At 48.5% G+C, this 15,000-nt stretch overlaps 1 protein-coding gene across 2 annotated transcripts in view; it reads left to right on the top strand.

The window, feature by feature from the left end:
- Positions 1-15,000, top strand: part of LOC118376961 (transient receptor potential cation channel subfamily A member 1-like) — a 90,409-nt gene that overhangs the window by 23,663 nt on the left and 51,746 nt on the right. For both annotated transcript variants that reach the window (XM_052484057.1, XM_052484056.1), the window contains exons 4-8: positions 1,651-1,826; positions 6,506-6,613; positions 7,023-7,131; positions 8,199-8,344; positions 11,167-11,303. In XM_052484057.1, coding sequence (XP_052340017.1) covers positions 1,651-1,826; positions 6,506-6,613; positions 7,023-7,131; positions 8,199-8,344; positions 11,167-11,303 — 676 coding nt within the window. The remainder of the gene's footprint in view (positions 1-1,650; positions 1,827-6,505; positions 6,614-7,022; positions 7,132-8,198; positions 8,345-11,166; positions 11,304-15,000) is intronic.

Genomic DNA, 15,000 nt, shown 5'->3' with positions numbered 1-15,000 from the left:
CCCAGCATCACAGTCAGAGATGGTGAGACTCCACACACACACACACACACACACACCCAGCATCACAGTCAGAGATGGTGAGACTCCACACACACACACACACACACACACACACACACACACACACACACACACACACACACACCCAGCATCACAGTCAGAGATGGTGAGCCTCCACACACACACCCAGCATCACAGTCAGAGATGGTGAGGCTCCACACACACACACACACACACACACACACACACAGCATCACAGTCAGAGATGGTGAGACTCCACACACACACACACACACACACACACACACACACACACACACACACACACACACACACACACACACACACACACACACACACACACACACACACACCCAGCATCACAGTCAGAGATGGTGAGCCTCCACACACACACCCAGCATCACAGTCAGAGATGGTGAGACTCCACACACACTCCCAGCATCACAGTCAGAGATGGTGAGACTCCACACACACACACACACACCCAGCATCACAGTCAGAGATGGGGAGGCTCCACACACACACACACACCCAGCATCACAGTCAGAGACGGTGAGGCTCCACACACACACACAGCATCACAGTCAGAGATGGTGAGACTCCACACACACACACACACACCCAGCATCACAGTCAGAGATGGTGAGGCTCCACACACACACACACCCAGCATCACAGTCAGAGATGGTGAGGCTCCACACACACACCCAGCATCACAGTCAGAGATGGGGAGGCTCCACACACACACCCAGCATCACAGTCAGAGATGGGGAGGCTCCACACACACACCCAGCATCACAGTCAGAGATGGGGAGGCTCCACACACACACCCAGCATCACAGTCAGAGATGGGGAGGCTCCACACACACACCCAGCATCACAGTCAGAGATGGGGAGGCTCCCATCCTAAAAATACAAAATGGCTGCCAGTATGATGTAGATTAACTTGAGTGAAATATTTCCTCTTCATTTCATTTCTCAAGTTTCCTCGTCTTAATTATACAGTATGTGTGTTTGTGTGAATGTGTGTGTGTGTCTGTCTATGCCTGTGCGTGTGTGTGTGTCAGTTTATGCATGTTTATCCGTGTGTGTGTGTGTGTCTGTCTATGCCTGTGCGTGTGTGTATGTCTGTTTATCCGTGTGTGTGTGTGTGTGTGTGTGTGTGTGTGTGTGTGTGTGTCCTATCTATGTCCTCTCTCCCCAGGGTGGAAGGTGTATGATGACGAGGGGTCTATGCCTGTGTGTGTGTGTGTCCTACCTCTGTCCTCTCTCCCCAGGGTGGAAGGTGTATGATGACGAGGGGTCTATGCCTGTGTGTGTGTGTGTCCTACCTCTGTCCTCTCTCCCCAGGGTGGAAGGTGTATGATGACGAGGGGTCTATGCCTGTGTGTGTGTGTCCTACCTCTCTCTCCCCAGGGTGGAAGGTGTATGATGACGAGGGGTCTATGCCTGTGTGTGTGTCCTACCTCTGTCCTCTCTCCCCAGGGTGGAAGGTGTATGATGACGAGGGGTCTATGCCTGTGTGTGTGTGTCCTACCTCTGTCCTCTCTCCCCAGGGTGGAAGGTGTATGATGACGAGGGGTCTATGCCTGTGTGTGTGTGTGTCCTACCTCTGTCCTCTCTCCCCAGGGTGGAAGGTGTATGATGACGAGGGGTCTATGCCGCTGCACTGGGCTGTGGAGAGGAACCAGCCAGAGACCTGCAGGGCTCTGTTAGAGCTGGGGGCTGAACCTAACATCCTCAACAAGGCCCTGATGTCACCTCTACACCTGGCTGTTAGCCACACACACAACCATCTGGTCCAGGTGAGACACCATGATCCTTAGCTCCCCCTGTAACACCCCCCCTCCTCTTCTACTAAACAGTCTTGGGTCTCTCCTACACCTAGAGTTACACCTTTCATGCCCCACCAAACTACCTGCCCATACCTCCCTCACCAAACTACCTGCCCATACCTCCCCCACCAAACTACCTGCCCATACCTCCCCCACCAAACTACCTGCCCATACCTCCCCACCAAACTACCTGCCCATACCTCCCCACCAAACTACCTGCCCATACCTCCCCCACCAAACTACCTGCCCATACCTCCCCCACCAAACTACCTGCCCATACCTCCCCCACCAAACTACCTGCTCATACCTCCCCACCAAACTACCTGCCCTTACCTCCCCACCAAACTACCTGCCCTTACCTCCCCACCAAACTACCTGCCCATACCTCCCCACCAAACTACCTGCTCATACCTCCCCCACCAAACTACCTGCCCTTACCTCCCCACCAAACTACCTGCCCATACCTCCCCCACCAAGCCACCTGCCCATACCTCCCTCTCCAAACTACCTGCCCATACCTCCCCACCAAACTACCTGCCCATTCCTCCCTCTCCAAACTACCTGCCCATACCTCCCCCACTAAACTACCTGCCCTTACCTCCCCACCAAACTACCTGCCCTTACCTCCCCCACAAAACTACCTGCCCTTACCTCCCCCACTAAACTACCTGCCCTTACCTCCCCACCAAACTACCTGCCCTTACCTCCCCCACCAAACTACCTGCCCTTACCTCCCCCACTAAACTACCTGCCCTTACCTCCCCCACCAAACTACCTGCCCTTACCTCCCCACCAAACTACCTGCCCTTACCTCCCCACCAAACTACCTGCTCATACCTCCCCACCAAACTACCTGCCCTTACCTCCCCACCAAACTACCTGCCCATACCTCCCCCACCAAGCCACCTGCCCATACCTCCCTCTCCAAACTACCTGCCCATACCTCCCCACCAAACTACCTGCCCATTCCTCCCTCTCCAAACTACCTGCCCATACCTCCCCCACTAAACTACCTGCCCTTACCTCCCCACCAAACTACCTGCCCTTACCTCCCCCACAAAACTACCTGCCCTTACCTCCCCCACCAAACTACCTGCCCTTACCTCCCCCACAAAACTACCTGCTCATACCTCCCTCTCCAAACTACCTGCCCTTACCTCCCCACCGAACTACCTGCTCATACCTCCCCACCAAACTACCTGCTCATACCTCCCCACCAAACTACCTGCCCTTACCTCCCCCACAAAACTACCTGCTCATACCTCCCCACCAAACTACCTGCCCTTACCTCCCCCACCAAACTACCTGCCCTTACCTCCCCCACCAAACTACCTGTCCTTACCTCCCCCACAAAACTACCTGCCCTTACCTCCCCCACCAAACTACCTGTCCTTACCTCCCCACCAAACTACCTGCTCATACCTCCCCACCAAACTACCTGTCCTTACCTCCCCACCAAACTACCTGTCTTTACCTTCCCCACCAAACTACCTGCCCTTACCTCCCCCACCAAACTACCTGCCCTTACCTGCCCCACCAAACTACCTGCCCATACCTCCCCCACCAAACTACCTGCCCATACCTCCCCCACCAAACTACCTGCCCATACCTCCCCCACCAAACTACCTGCCCATTCCTCCCCACCAAACTACCTGCCCATACCCCACCCACCAAACTACCTGCCCTTACCTCCCCACCAAACCACCTGCCCATACCTCCCCCCACCAAACTACCTGCCCATACCTCCCCCACCAAACTACCTGCCCATACCCCACCCACAAAACTACCTGCCCATACCTCCACCACCGAACGACCTGCCCTTACCTTCCCCACCAAACTACCTGCCCATACCTCCCCCACCAAACTACCTGCCCATTCCTCCCCCACCAAACTACCTGCCCATACCTCCCCACCAACTCCTCCAACACCCCCTACTGCCTTACCATGGCTTTTCATTTACATCCTTGTCCTAAACCAGCAGTGTCAAACTCATTTAGCCGTGGGGTCACATTCCGTATACAACATTGACCGGAGGGTTACACTGTTTTAAAAAATAGATTTCCTCGACATCAGAAAAATATACAAAATAGTGCAGTTTTCTTACCTGTGATTATTTTTATTTTATTTTACTAGATCGTTTTTATTTTACCAGGGAAGATGACTGAGAACACATTCTCATTTACATGAACGACCTGGAAAGAGTTACAGGGGAAAAGAGGGGGGGAGGTGTGTGAGCCAATTGGAAGATCGTGATTATTAGCACACTGGACACAGTCAACAAACTGAATGTAATATATCTTAATTAAGATCTAACCAAACATGACAATCACATCGCCCAATGTTGTACGTGCTCTTAATGTCCCGCCCAGGGGAAAGCCACGGATAAGGTGTGTTTGACTCATATGGTCGGCCATCAAGTGGTCGGCCATCATATTGTCAGCCACCACATTCATTTTTTTTTTTTACTGAAAGTATAAACAAAACAAAAAAAAAACATCCACTCGCCTCTTTTCTTTGGTCAGCCATCATATGGTCAGCTCTCATATGGTCAGCCATCATATGGTCAGCCATCATATTGACAGGCATCATATTATCAGCCATCATATTGTCAGCCATCATATGGTCAGCCATCATATTGTCAGCCATCATATTGTCAGCCATCATATTGTCAGCCATCATATGGTCAGCCATCATATTGTCAGCCATCATATTGTCAGCCATCATATGGTCAGCCATCATATGGTCAGCCACCATATGGTCAGCCATCATATGGTCAGCCACCATATGGTCAGCCATCATATTGTCAGCCACCATATGGTCAGCCATCATATTGACAGGCATCATATTATCAGCCATCATATGGTCAGCCATCATATGGTCAGCCATCATATTGACAGGCATCATATTATCAGCCATCATATTGTCAGCCATCATATTGACAGGCATCATTGCCATCATATGGTCAGCCATCATATTGACAGGCATCATATTATCAGCCATCATATGGTCAGCCATCATATTGACAGCCATCATATTGTCAGCCATCATATTGTCAGCCATCATATGGTCAGCCATCATATGGTCAGCCATCATATGGTCAGCCATCATATGGTCAGCCATCATATGGTCAGCATTCATATGGTCAGCCATCATATGGTCAGCCATCATATGGTCAGCCACCACATGGTCAGCCATCATATGGTCAGCCATCATATTGTCAGCCATCATATTGTCAGCCATCATATTGTCAGCCATCATATTGTCAGCCATCATATGGTCAGCCATCATATTGTCAGCCATCATATGGTCAGCCATCATATTGTCAGCCATCATATTGTCAGCCATCATATGGTCAGCCATCATATTGTCAGCCATCATATGGTCAGCCATCATATTGTCAGCCACCATATGGTCAGCCATCAGCAGCCACCACATGGTCAGCCATCATATTGTCAGCCACCATATGGTCAGCCATCATATTGTCAGCCACCACATGGTCAGCCATCATATTGGTCAGCCATCATATGGTCAGCCATCATATTGTCAGCCACCATATGGTCAGCCATCATATTGTCAGCCATCATATGGTCAGCCATCATATGGTCAGCCATCATATGGTCAGCCATCATATTATCAGCCATCATATGGTCAGCCATCATCATATGGTCAGCCATCATATGGTCAGCCATCATATTATCATATGGTCAGCCATCATATGGTCAGCCATCATATGGTCAGCCATCATATGGTCAGCCATCATATTATCAGCCATCATATTATCAGCCATCATATGGTCAGCCATCATATGGTCAGCCATCATATGGTCAGCCATCATATGGTCAGCCATCATATTATCAGCCATCATATTATCAGCCATCATATGGTCAGCATTCATATGGTCAGCCATCATATGGTCAGCTCTCATATTGACAGGCATCATATTATCAGCCATCATATTGTCAGCTCTCATATGGTCAGCATTCATATGGTCAGCCATCATATGGTCAGCCATCATATGGTCAGCCATCATATGGTATATATCAAATCATATATCAAATCACCCATGGGCCAGATTGGTCCGCCTTCGCGGGGATGGATCCTATGTTTTCACAACCCTGTCTTAAACAAAAGCTGCAGCTGCAGTGTGTGGACCATTTGTGAGGGTACGAGGCATCTGGTAACCCAGAGCTGACGGACAATGGATCCAAGACATGTGCATAGATATGGGTGGATGGACGTAATCACCCTGGATAGAGACACGTGGGGTAAGCAAAGAGCATCTGGCGAGTTCGTGGGTCACTCGTGGGTACGAGGCATCTGGTAACCCAAGGTTGTGCCAGAGTAACGGATGATAGATATGGCTTACAAAACAGAATCTGGTCACCCAAAGCCAAGCTTGGTGATGAAGGTTAATGAGGCTGAGCCTCCCCGGTCTCTAGGACCTTGTCAGCATTTCTACTGTCTGTTCTGGGCGTGAGAATACTAGCGGTCCCTGTGTCCCTGTGTCAGGGAGTAGAAAGAGACATAGACAGGTATCACAGAATGTTGTTGCTTCTGCTGTTAGTGAACAAATACCATTTCATGAATTCATTCATATCACATAAGGTTTCATTATTAATGTTAATGTGTGTGTGTTTGTTTTCTCCCAGCTCCTGTTGTCTCACTATAAGACAGAGTCTAACCTAGAAGGAGGTCTTGGCAACACTCCTGTCATGTTAGCCTGCTCCATCAATAATACTGAGGCGCTCTCTATACTGGTGAGAGGATCTCTCTCTCTCTCTCCCCTCCTTCTCTCCCCCTCCCCCTCCCTCCCTCCCTCCCTCCCTCCCTCCCTCCCTCCCTCCCTCCCTCCCTCCCTCCCTCCCTCCTCCCTCTCCCTCTATGTGCATTATAAAGCATTGTACATACTTCACTGAAAGTGCTATCGAATCGAGTAACATAGGCTTGTACTGTATACATTATACAAGTGTATACAGTACACGTACATAGCCAGTTGTACAATTAATGTCAAATAATACTCAATTATCCTGTTTTTATGAGAGAATGTACACACAATGTGTATAATGTTTATAACCAAGAGTTAGAAATAACGCACACAGCTTCCAGTCTCTCCTGGAATTCACTGTTATTACCTGTCTGCTCTGTGTCCTGTTCCCTGCACTGTAGCTGAGCCATGGGGCGCGGCTCTCCAGTCAGAACAAACTGGGCCACTATGCTATCCATGCAGCTGCCTTCGCAGGCTCAAAGAAAGCCATGGATGTCATCCTCAAGGCTGGTATGGCATTATTGATGAGGAGATAATTAAGGATTGCATTTGTATAGGATGCTACACTTGTCCATGGGTGTAAAACAACACTTTACTATTGTACGTTTCCCCCTCATTCATTACGAGCCTGGTCAGAGATCTGTTTGTGCTTTTATCAATTTCAATGCTGTCCCTGTCAAGCCAAAACATGGTAGCATGATAGCATGTTAGCATAATAGCATGTTAGCATGATAGCATGTTAGCATGATAGCATGTTAGCATGATAGCATGTTAGCATGATAGCACAAACAGGCTAATACTCAGGCTAATCCCTTACCAATGTTACCATCTTTGTCAAAATCAAATCAAATCAAATTTTATTGGTGTACAGCTTATTATTGGTTGATTCTGATACTTTCTTATTGGAAAATCTGACCAAATTTTCAAGTTGGACATTTCTCTTGGAAGAACTTTGAAAGTTCTCTTTGCCATTTTGTGTCAACATACAGGATCTTTGTTACTGACACACAGGAGCCATTTTGTGTCAATATACAGAATCTTTGTTACTGATATATGGGAGCCATTTGGTGCCTAAATGTTCATCTAGGGAGCCACACAAACCAGAGACCTCAGCACAGACACACTGTTTACCTAACCTGGGAGGTCTGCAGCTGAGTCATACATAACAGGACGCTGATGTGTTTAGTACAACAGCAAAATATTTGTGAAGCTCCTGTCTTTGTTAGTTTTGGACCAAATGGGAATTGACATTCTTTAGACCAGGCAGGCAGGCAGGCAGGCAGGCAGGCAGACAGACAGACAGACAGACAGACAGACAGACAGACAGACAGACAGACAGACAGACATATCTCCACAGATGGCAGGACTAAGGGGAAATTACACTGTGAAACCAAACACAAGAACCTTTTGAGTTATTAATTTGAACAGAATATACCATAATGCTTCAGAGATTCAACTCAATACATCTGTCCACTTAGGTCTCAATAGTCCTTATTCAAGGAAAGGAGATGAGGAAAGGAAACCCTCTGCATGTAACATCCTGTCCAGGTGGGTGTACTTGTTGTTTTTTTTTCCAGGAGAGGAGATGGGTCATTCCATAGAGGAACACATTAATTTCCTGGATAAGTCATACAGTAGTCCACTTCACCTGGCGGTCAGGGGAGGCAACATGGACATCATCGAGTTCTGCATCCACAAAGGAGCCAAGATTGACCAACAACAGGTACATTAGGATGGGGTGGCAGGTAGCCTAGTGGCTAGAGTGTAGAGGTGGCAGGTAGCCTAGTAGTTAGAGTGTAGAGGTGGCAGGTAGTCTAGTGGTTAGAGGTGGCAGGTAGCCTAGTAGTTAGAGTGTAGAGGTGGCAGGTAGTCTAGTGGTTAGAGGTGGCAGGTAGTCTAGTGGTTAGAGTGTAGAGGTGGCAGGGTAGTCTAGTGGTTAGAGTGTAGAGGTGGCAGGTAGCCTAGTGGCTAGAGTGTAGAGGTGGCAGGTAGCCTAGTGGTTAGAGTGTAGAGATGGCAGGTAGCCTAGTGGCTAGAGTGTAGAGGTGGCAGGTAGTCTAGTGGTTAGAGTGTAGAGGTGGCAGGTAGCCTAGTGGTTAGAGTGTAGAGGTGGCAGGTAGCCTAGTGGCTAGAGTGTAGAGGTGGCAGGTAGTCTAGTGGTTAGAGTGTAGAGGTGGTAGGGTAGCCTAGTGGTTAGAGTGTAGAGGTGGCAGGTAGCCTAGTGGCTAGAGGTGGCAGGTAGTCTAGTGGTTAGAGTGTAGAGGTGGCAGGTAGCCTAGTGGCTAGAGTGTAGAGGTGGCAGGTAGCCTAGTGGCTAGAGTGTAGAGGTGGCAGGTAGTCTAGTGGTTAGAGTGTAGAGGTGGCAGGTAGCCTAGTGGCTAGAGTGTAGAGGTGGCAGGTAGTCTAGTGGTTAGAGTGTAGAGGTGGCAGGTAGCCTAGTGGTTAGAGTGTAGAGGTTGCAGGTAGTCTAGTGGTTAGAGTGTAGGGGTGGCAGGTAGCCTAGTGGCTAGAGTGTAGAGGTGGCAGGTAGCCTAGTGGTTAGAGCGGTGGACTAGTAACTAGTAACCAGCAGGTAGCCTAGTGGTTAGAGCGCTGGACTAGTAACTAGTAACCAGCAGGTAGCCTAGTGGTTAGAGCGGTGGACTAGTAACTAGTAACCAGCAGGTAGCCTAGTGGTTAGAGCGCTGGACTAGTAATTGTGATAATAATTTCTCCAGTACTCACGTTTGAACTTTTAATTGAAATAGAATCGTATTTACACTAGGGGATGTTTTCTTGCACATGTAGACCACTTTATAGGCAACAGATCTTCTTAGGATCTTAGGATCTTCAAATGGCACCCTTTTCCCTATATAGTGCACTACTTTTGAAGAGGGACTTATTAACCCTGGTGAATAAGTGCACTTTTAAGGGAATAGGGTGTCATTAAGGACTCACATCCAGATCAGATGTAGGACCAGAAGTCTAGAGAGTCCATACAGACAGAAATAGCCCCAGATAATAATAACTTCCACGTCCTGTGCTGACCTCCACTTCCTGTACTGTACTGACCTCCACTTCCTGTACTGTACTGACCTCCACTTCCTGTACTGAACTGACCTCCACTTCCTGTACTCTACTGACCTCCACTTCCTGTACTGTACTGACCACCACTTCCTGTACTGTACTGACCTCCACTTCCTGTACTGTACTGACCTCCACTTCCTGTACTGTACTGACCTCCACTTCCTGTACTGTACTGACCTCCACTTCCTGTACTGTACTGACCTCCACTTCCTGTACTGTACTGACCTCCACTTCCTGTACTGAACTGACCTCCACTTCCTGTACTGTACTGACCTCCACTTCCTGTACTGTACTGACCACCACTTCCTGTACTGTACTGACCTCCACTTCCTGTACTGTACTGACCTCCACTTCCTGTACTGTACTGATCTCCACTTCCTGTACTGAACTGTACTGTAGCCTCCACTTCCTGTACAGTACTGACCTCCACTTCCTGTACTGAACTGACTTCCACTTCCTGTACCTACTACACTTCCTGTACTGACCTCCACTTCCTGTACTGTACTGACTCCACTTCCTGTACTGTACTGACCACCACTTCCTGTACTGTACTGACCTCCACTTCCTGTACTGTACTGACCACTTCCTGTACTGACTTCCTGTACTGTACTGACCTCCACTTCCTGTACTGTACTGACCTCCACTTCCTGTACTGTACTGACCTCCACTTCCTGTACTGTACTGACCTCCACTTCCTGTACTGAACTGACCTCCACTTCCTGTACTGTACTGACCTCCACTTCCTGTACTGAACTGACCTCCACTTCCTGTACTGTACTGACCTCCACTTCCTGTACTGTACTGACCTCCACTTCCTGTACTGTACTGACCTCCACTTCCTGTACTGTACTGACCTCCACTTCCTGTACTGTACTGACCTCCACTTCCTGTACTGAACTGACCTCCACTTCCTGTACTGAACTGACCTCCACTTCCTGTACTGTACTGACCTCCACTTCCTGTACTGTACTGACCTCCACTTCCTGTACTGTACTGACCTCCACTTCCTGTACTGTACTGACCTCCACTTCCTGTACTGTACTGACCTCCACTTCCTGTACTGTTCTGTATGTGGTGTGGAGGTGAGGACGGTGACCTCTGCTCCTGCTATTCATGCATATCTCATTAAAATGCTTGTATTTTCCGCGTCTCTCTATGACATACACTGTACATCCCACCGGAGATGCCTGTCTCTATTTGACTCTCTATTTGACTCTCTATTTGACTCTCTATTTGACTCTCTATTTGACTCTCTATTTGACTCTCTCTTCACTCTATGTCTATGAGATGTACTGTAGTGTGCATGGTTTCACATACACAAGTATAAACATGGAAAATAGGTCTGTGTTTTCTGAAATGTTTGTCACATTTCTGTGTCTGAAATTCCATGATACACAAAGCCAGTGTGTGTGTGTGTGTGTGTGTGTGTGTGTGTGTGTGTGTGTGTGTGTGTGTGTGTGTGTGTGTACTGTACTCCAGGTGGACCGGTCCACAGCTCTACATTTTGCCTGTTCCCAGGGAGCTACAGAGGCAGTTAAACTGATGCTGTCCTCCTACAGCAGACTGGACAGCATCATTAACCTGCCTGATGGAGCCTGCCAGACACCTCTACACAGGTGGGAGACTTTTCTTTCATTCATTTATTCCTTCGTTCATTTTTTCCTTCATTCATTCATCCATTTTAATGTTATTTTGTTCATATATTTATGAGACTCATTAAATGACCCATGATAACCAGACATCCAGACATTCTATTCCATTGTCAACAGAACCAAACATTGCTCATTAAAAATTAACCATTAATCACAGAGTAATGGACTGTGACCTCACAACTAGCCTAATATCTATGTTCGTGCCCCAAAATGGCACCCTATTCCCTAATTTAGTGCACTACTTTTGAGTGTGCCGTTTAGGACGCATCACGCTAGTTGTACCTCTTTTCCTTAGTCTTTATGACCAGTAACCACGGTAACTATCCAACTGCTCTGTGTGTGTGTGTGTGTGTGTCTGTGTCTGTGTCTGTGTCTGTGTCTGTGTGCGTGTGTGTGTGTGTGTGTGTGTGTGTGTGTGTGTGTGTGTGTGTGTGTGTGTGTGTGTGTGTGTGTGTGTGTGTGTGTGTGTGTGTGTGTGTGTGTGTGTGTGTGTGTGTGGGTAAATGACTCGATAACACCTGGTTAATACCCACATCATAACTACCGTCATAAAAGTGAATGATAAGTAGAAAAAAGGACAATGTGAAAAAAGTATGACTGGGTTTTTAATATTACTGATCATAAAAGATGTGCCTCAGTCTCACGTCTCCTCTGTATCTAACAGCTATGTGTGTTGGCACAGGAAGCCACAGTAAGTACACTGGAAAGGGAACAGCTTTTTAAATATTTTTGCTGTTTTTAGACTGTAAACTACCAATTATGAACCCGTTAAATCCAGTCTGAAAGTCAATGGAAGAGCAAACCCTCATTATCCTATTAACTTCATATCTACATTTGATCTAATCTAATAAACTGGTCTAATAAACTGGTCATTATGTAGTGTAGAAAGATAATGAGTTAGAATGGACATCTCAATATTCAACCAGGCTAGTCACCTGTCCAATTCTAAAGATCAGTACAGAGCAAGGAAAGGAGATGAGTGGAGGAAGCCACTTCAAGGGAAGGAGGTGAGTGGAGGAAGCCACTTCAAGGGAAGGAGGTGAGTGGAGGAAGCCACTTCAAGGGAAGGAGGTGAGTGGAGGAAGCCACTTCAAGAAAAGGAGATGAGTGGAGGAAGCCACTTCAAGGAAAGGAGATGAGTGGAGGAAGCCACTTCAAGAAAAGGAGATGAGTGGAGGAAGCCACTTCAAGGAAAGGAGATGAGTGGAGGAAGCCACTTTAGACTATATAGGATGTACCGAATCATTGGATACTCTGACCCCATGGGCTTCTGAACTTTGACCTTTAAAGCCTTGCCCTCGCTTACTGTCCATCTTCTGGACGACCCTGGATTGTTTTGATGACGCGGACTGGGATGTTCCGTGTCGCCTCGGATAACAACATTGATGTATACACACTGTATGAATGTATGAACACGGAGACTGAGTTCATCATAGGGGATGTTGTTCCCACTGTGACGAGTAAAACCTTCCCAAACCAGAAACTGTGGATAGATGGCAGCATTCGCACAAAACTGAAAAGCCCGAACCACCGCATTTAACCATGTCAAGGTGACTGGGAATACGGTTAAATACAAACAGTGTAGTTATTCCCTCCGTAAGGCAATCAGACAGGCAAAACATCAGGACAGAGACAAAGTGGAGTCGGCTCAGACACGAGACGCATGTGGCAGACAATCACTACAGACAATCACAGATTACAAAAGGGAAAACCAGCCACGTCGTAGACAACGACGTCTGGCTGGCCTGCTTTGAAGATAACACAGTACCATCGACGTCTGGCTGGCCTGCTTTGAAGATAACACAGTACCATCGACGCCTGGCTGGCCTGCTTTGAAGATAACACAGTGCCAACGACGTCTGGCTGGCCTGCTTTGAAGATAACACAGTGCCAACGACGTCTGGCTCGCCTGCTTTGAAGATAACACAGTACCATCGACGCCTGGCTGGCCTGCTTTGAAGATAACACATTGCCAACGACGCCTGGCTGGCCTGCTTTGAAGATAACACAGTGCCATCGACGCCTGGCTGGCCTGCTTTGAAGATAACACAGTACCATCGACGCCTGGCTGGCCTGCTTTGAAGATAACACAGTGCCATCGACGCCTGGCTGGCCTGCTTTGAAGATAACACAGTACCATCGACGCCTGGCTGGCCTGCTTTGAAGATAACACAGTACCAAGATAACACGACGCCTGGCTGGCCTGCTTTGAAGATAACACAGTACCATCGACGCCTGGCTGGCCTGCTTTGAAGATAACACAGTGCCATCGACGCCTGGCTGGCCTGCTTTGAAGATAACACAGTACCATCGACGTCTGGCTGGCCTGCTTTGAAGATAACACAGTGCCATCGACGTCTGGCTCGCCTGCTTTGAAGATAACACAGTGCCATCAACGTCTGGCTGGCCTGCTTTGAAGATAACACAGTGCCAACGACGTCTGGCTGGCCTGCTTTGAAGACAACACAGTACCATCGACGCCTGACTGGCCTGCTTTGAAGATAACACAGTGCCAACGACGTCTGGCTGGCCTGCTTTGAAGATAACACAGTACCATCGACGTCTGGCTGGCCTGCTTTGAAGATAACACAGTACCATCGACGTCTGGCTGGCCTGCTTTGAAGATAACACAGTGCCATCGACGTCTGGCTGGCCTGCTTTGAAGATAACACAGTGCCAACGACGTCTGGCTGGCCTGCTTTGAAGATAACACAGTACCATCGACGCCTGGCTGGCCTGCTTTGAAGATAACACAGTGCCATCGACGCCTGGCTGGCCTGCTTTGAAGATAACACAGTACCATCGACGTCTGGCTGGCCTGCTTTGAAGATAACACAGTGCCATCGACGTCTGGCTGGCCTGCTTTGAAGATAACACAGTGCCATCGACGCCTGGCTGGCCTGCTTTGAAGATAACACAGTACCATCGACGTCTGGCTGGCCTGCTTTGAAGATAACACAGTGCCATCGACGTCTGGCTCGCCTGCTTTGAAGATAACACAGTGCCAACGACGTCTGGCTGGCCTGCTTTGAAGATAACACAGTGCCATCGACATTGCTCCCGAGGACCGTGGGTTCTCATTCTCTGTGGCCGATGTAAGACATTTGAGTGTGTTAAGTGTGTTAACCATCGCAAGGCTGCCGGCCCAGACGGCGTCTTCAGACCAGCTGGCTGGAGTGTTTACGGATATATTTCATCTCTTTCTATCCCAGTCTACTGTCCCCGATTGCTTCAAGATGTCCACCATTGTTCCTGTACCCAAGAAAGCAAAAGGTAACATCGCACTGCCCCATCCCACCTGCACAAGAGGAATACCTATGTAAGAATGCAGTTAATTGACTACAGCACAGCCTTTAACACCATAGTACCCTCCAAGCTCATCATTAAGCTTGTGGCTCTGGGTCTGAACCTCGCCCTGTGCAACTGGGTCCTGGACTTCCTGATGGGCCGCCCCCAGGTGGTGAAGGTCGGAAACAACCCCCTCCACTTCACTGATCCTCAACACAGGGGCCCTTTAAGGGTGCGTGCTCAGCCCCCTCCTGTACTCCTTGTTTACCCATGACTGTGTGGCCACGCACACCTCCAACTCAGTCATCAAGTTTGCAAAGGACACAACCATATTAGGCCTTATTACCAACAATGATGAGACGGCCTACAGGGA

Source organism: Oncorhynchus keta, chromosome 28, assembly GCF_023373465.1.
Source record: "Oncorhynchus keta strain PuntledgeMale-10-30-2019 chromosome 28, Oket_V2, whole genome shotgun sequence".
NCBI lineage: Eukaryota > Metazoa > Chordata > Actinopteri > Salmoniformes > Salmonidae > Oncorhynchus > Oncorhynchus keta.
Note: the sequence above shows the minus strand (reverse complement) of the source record. Positions and strands in the feature narration are given on the sequence as shown.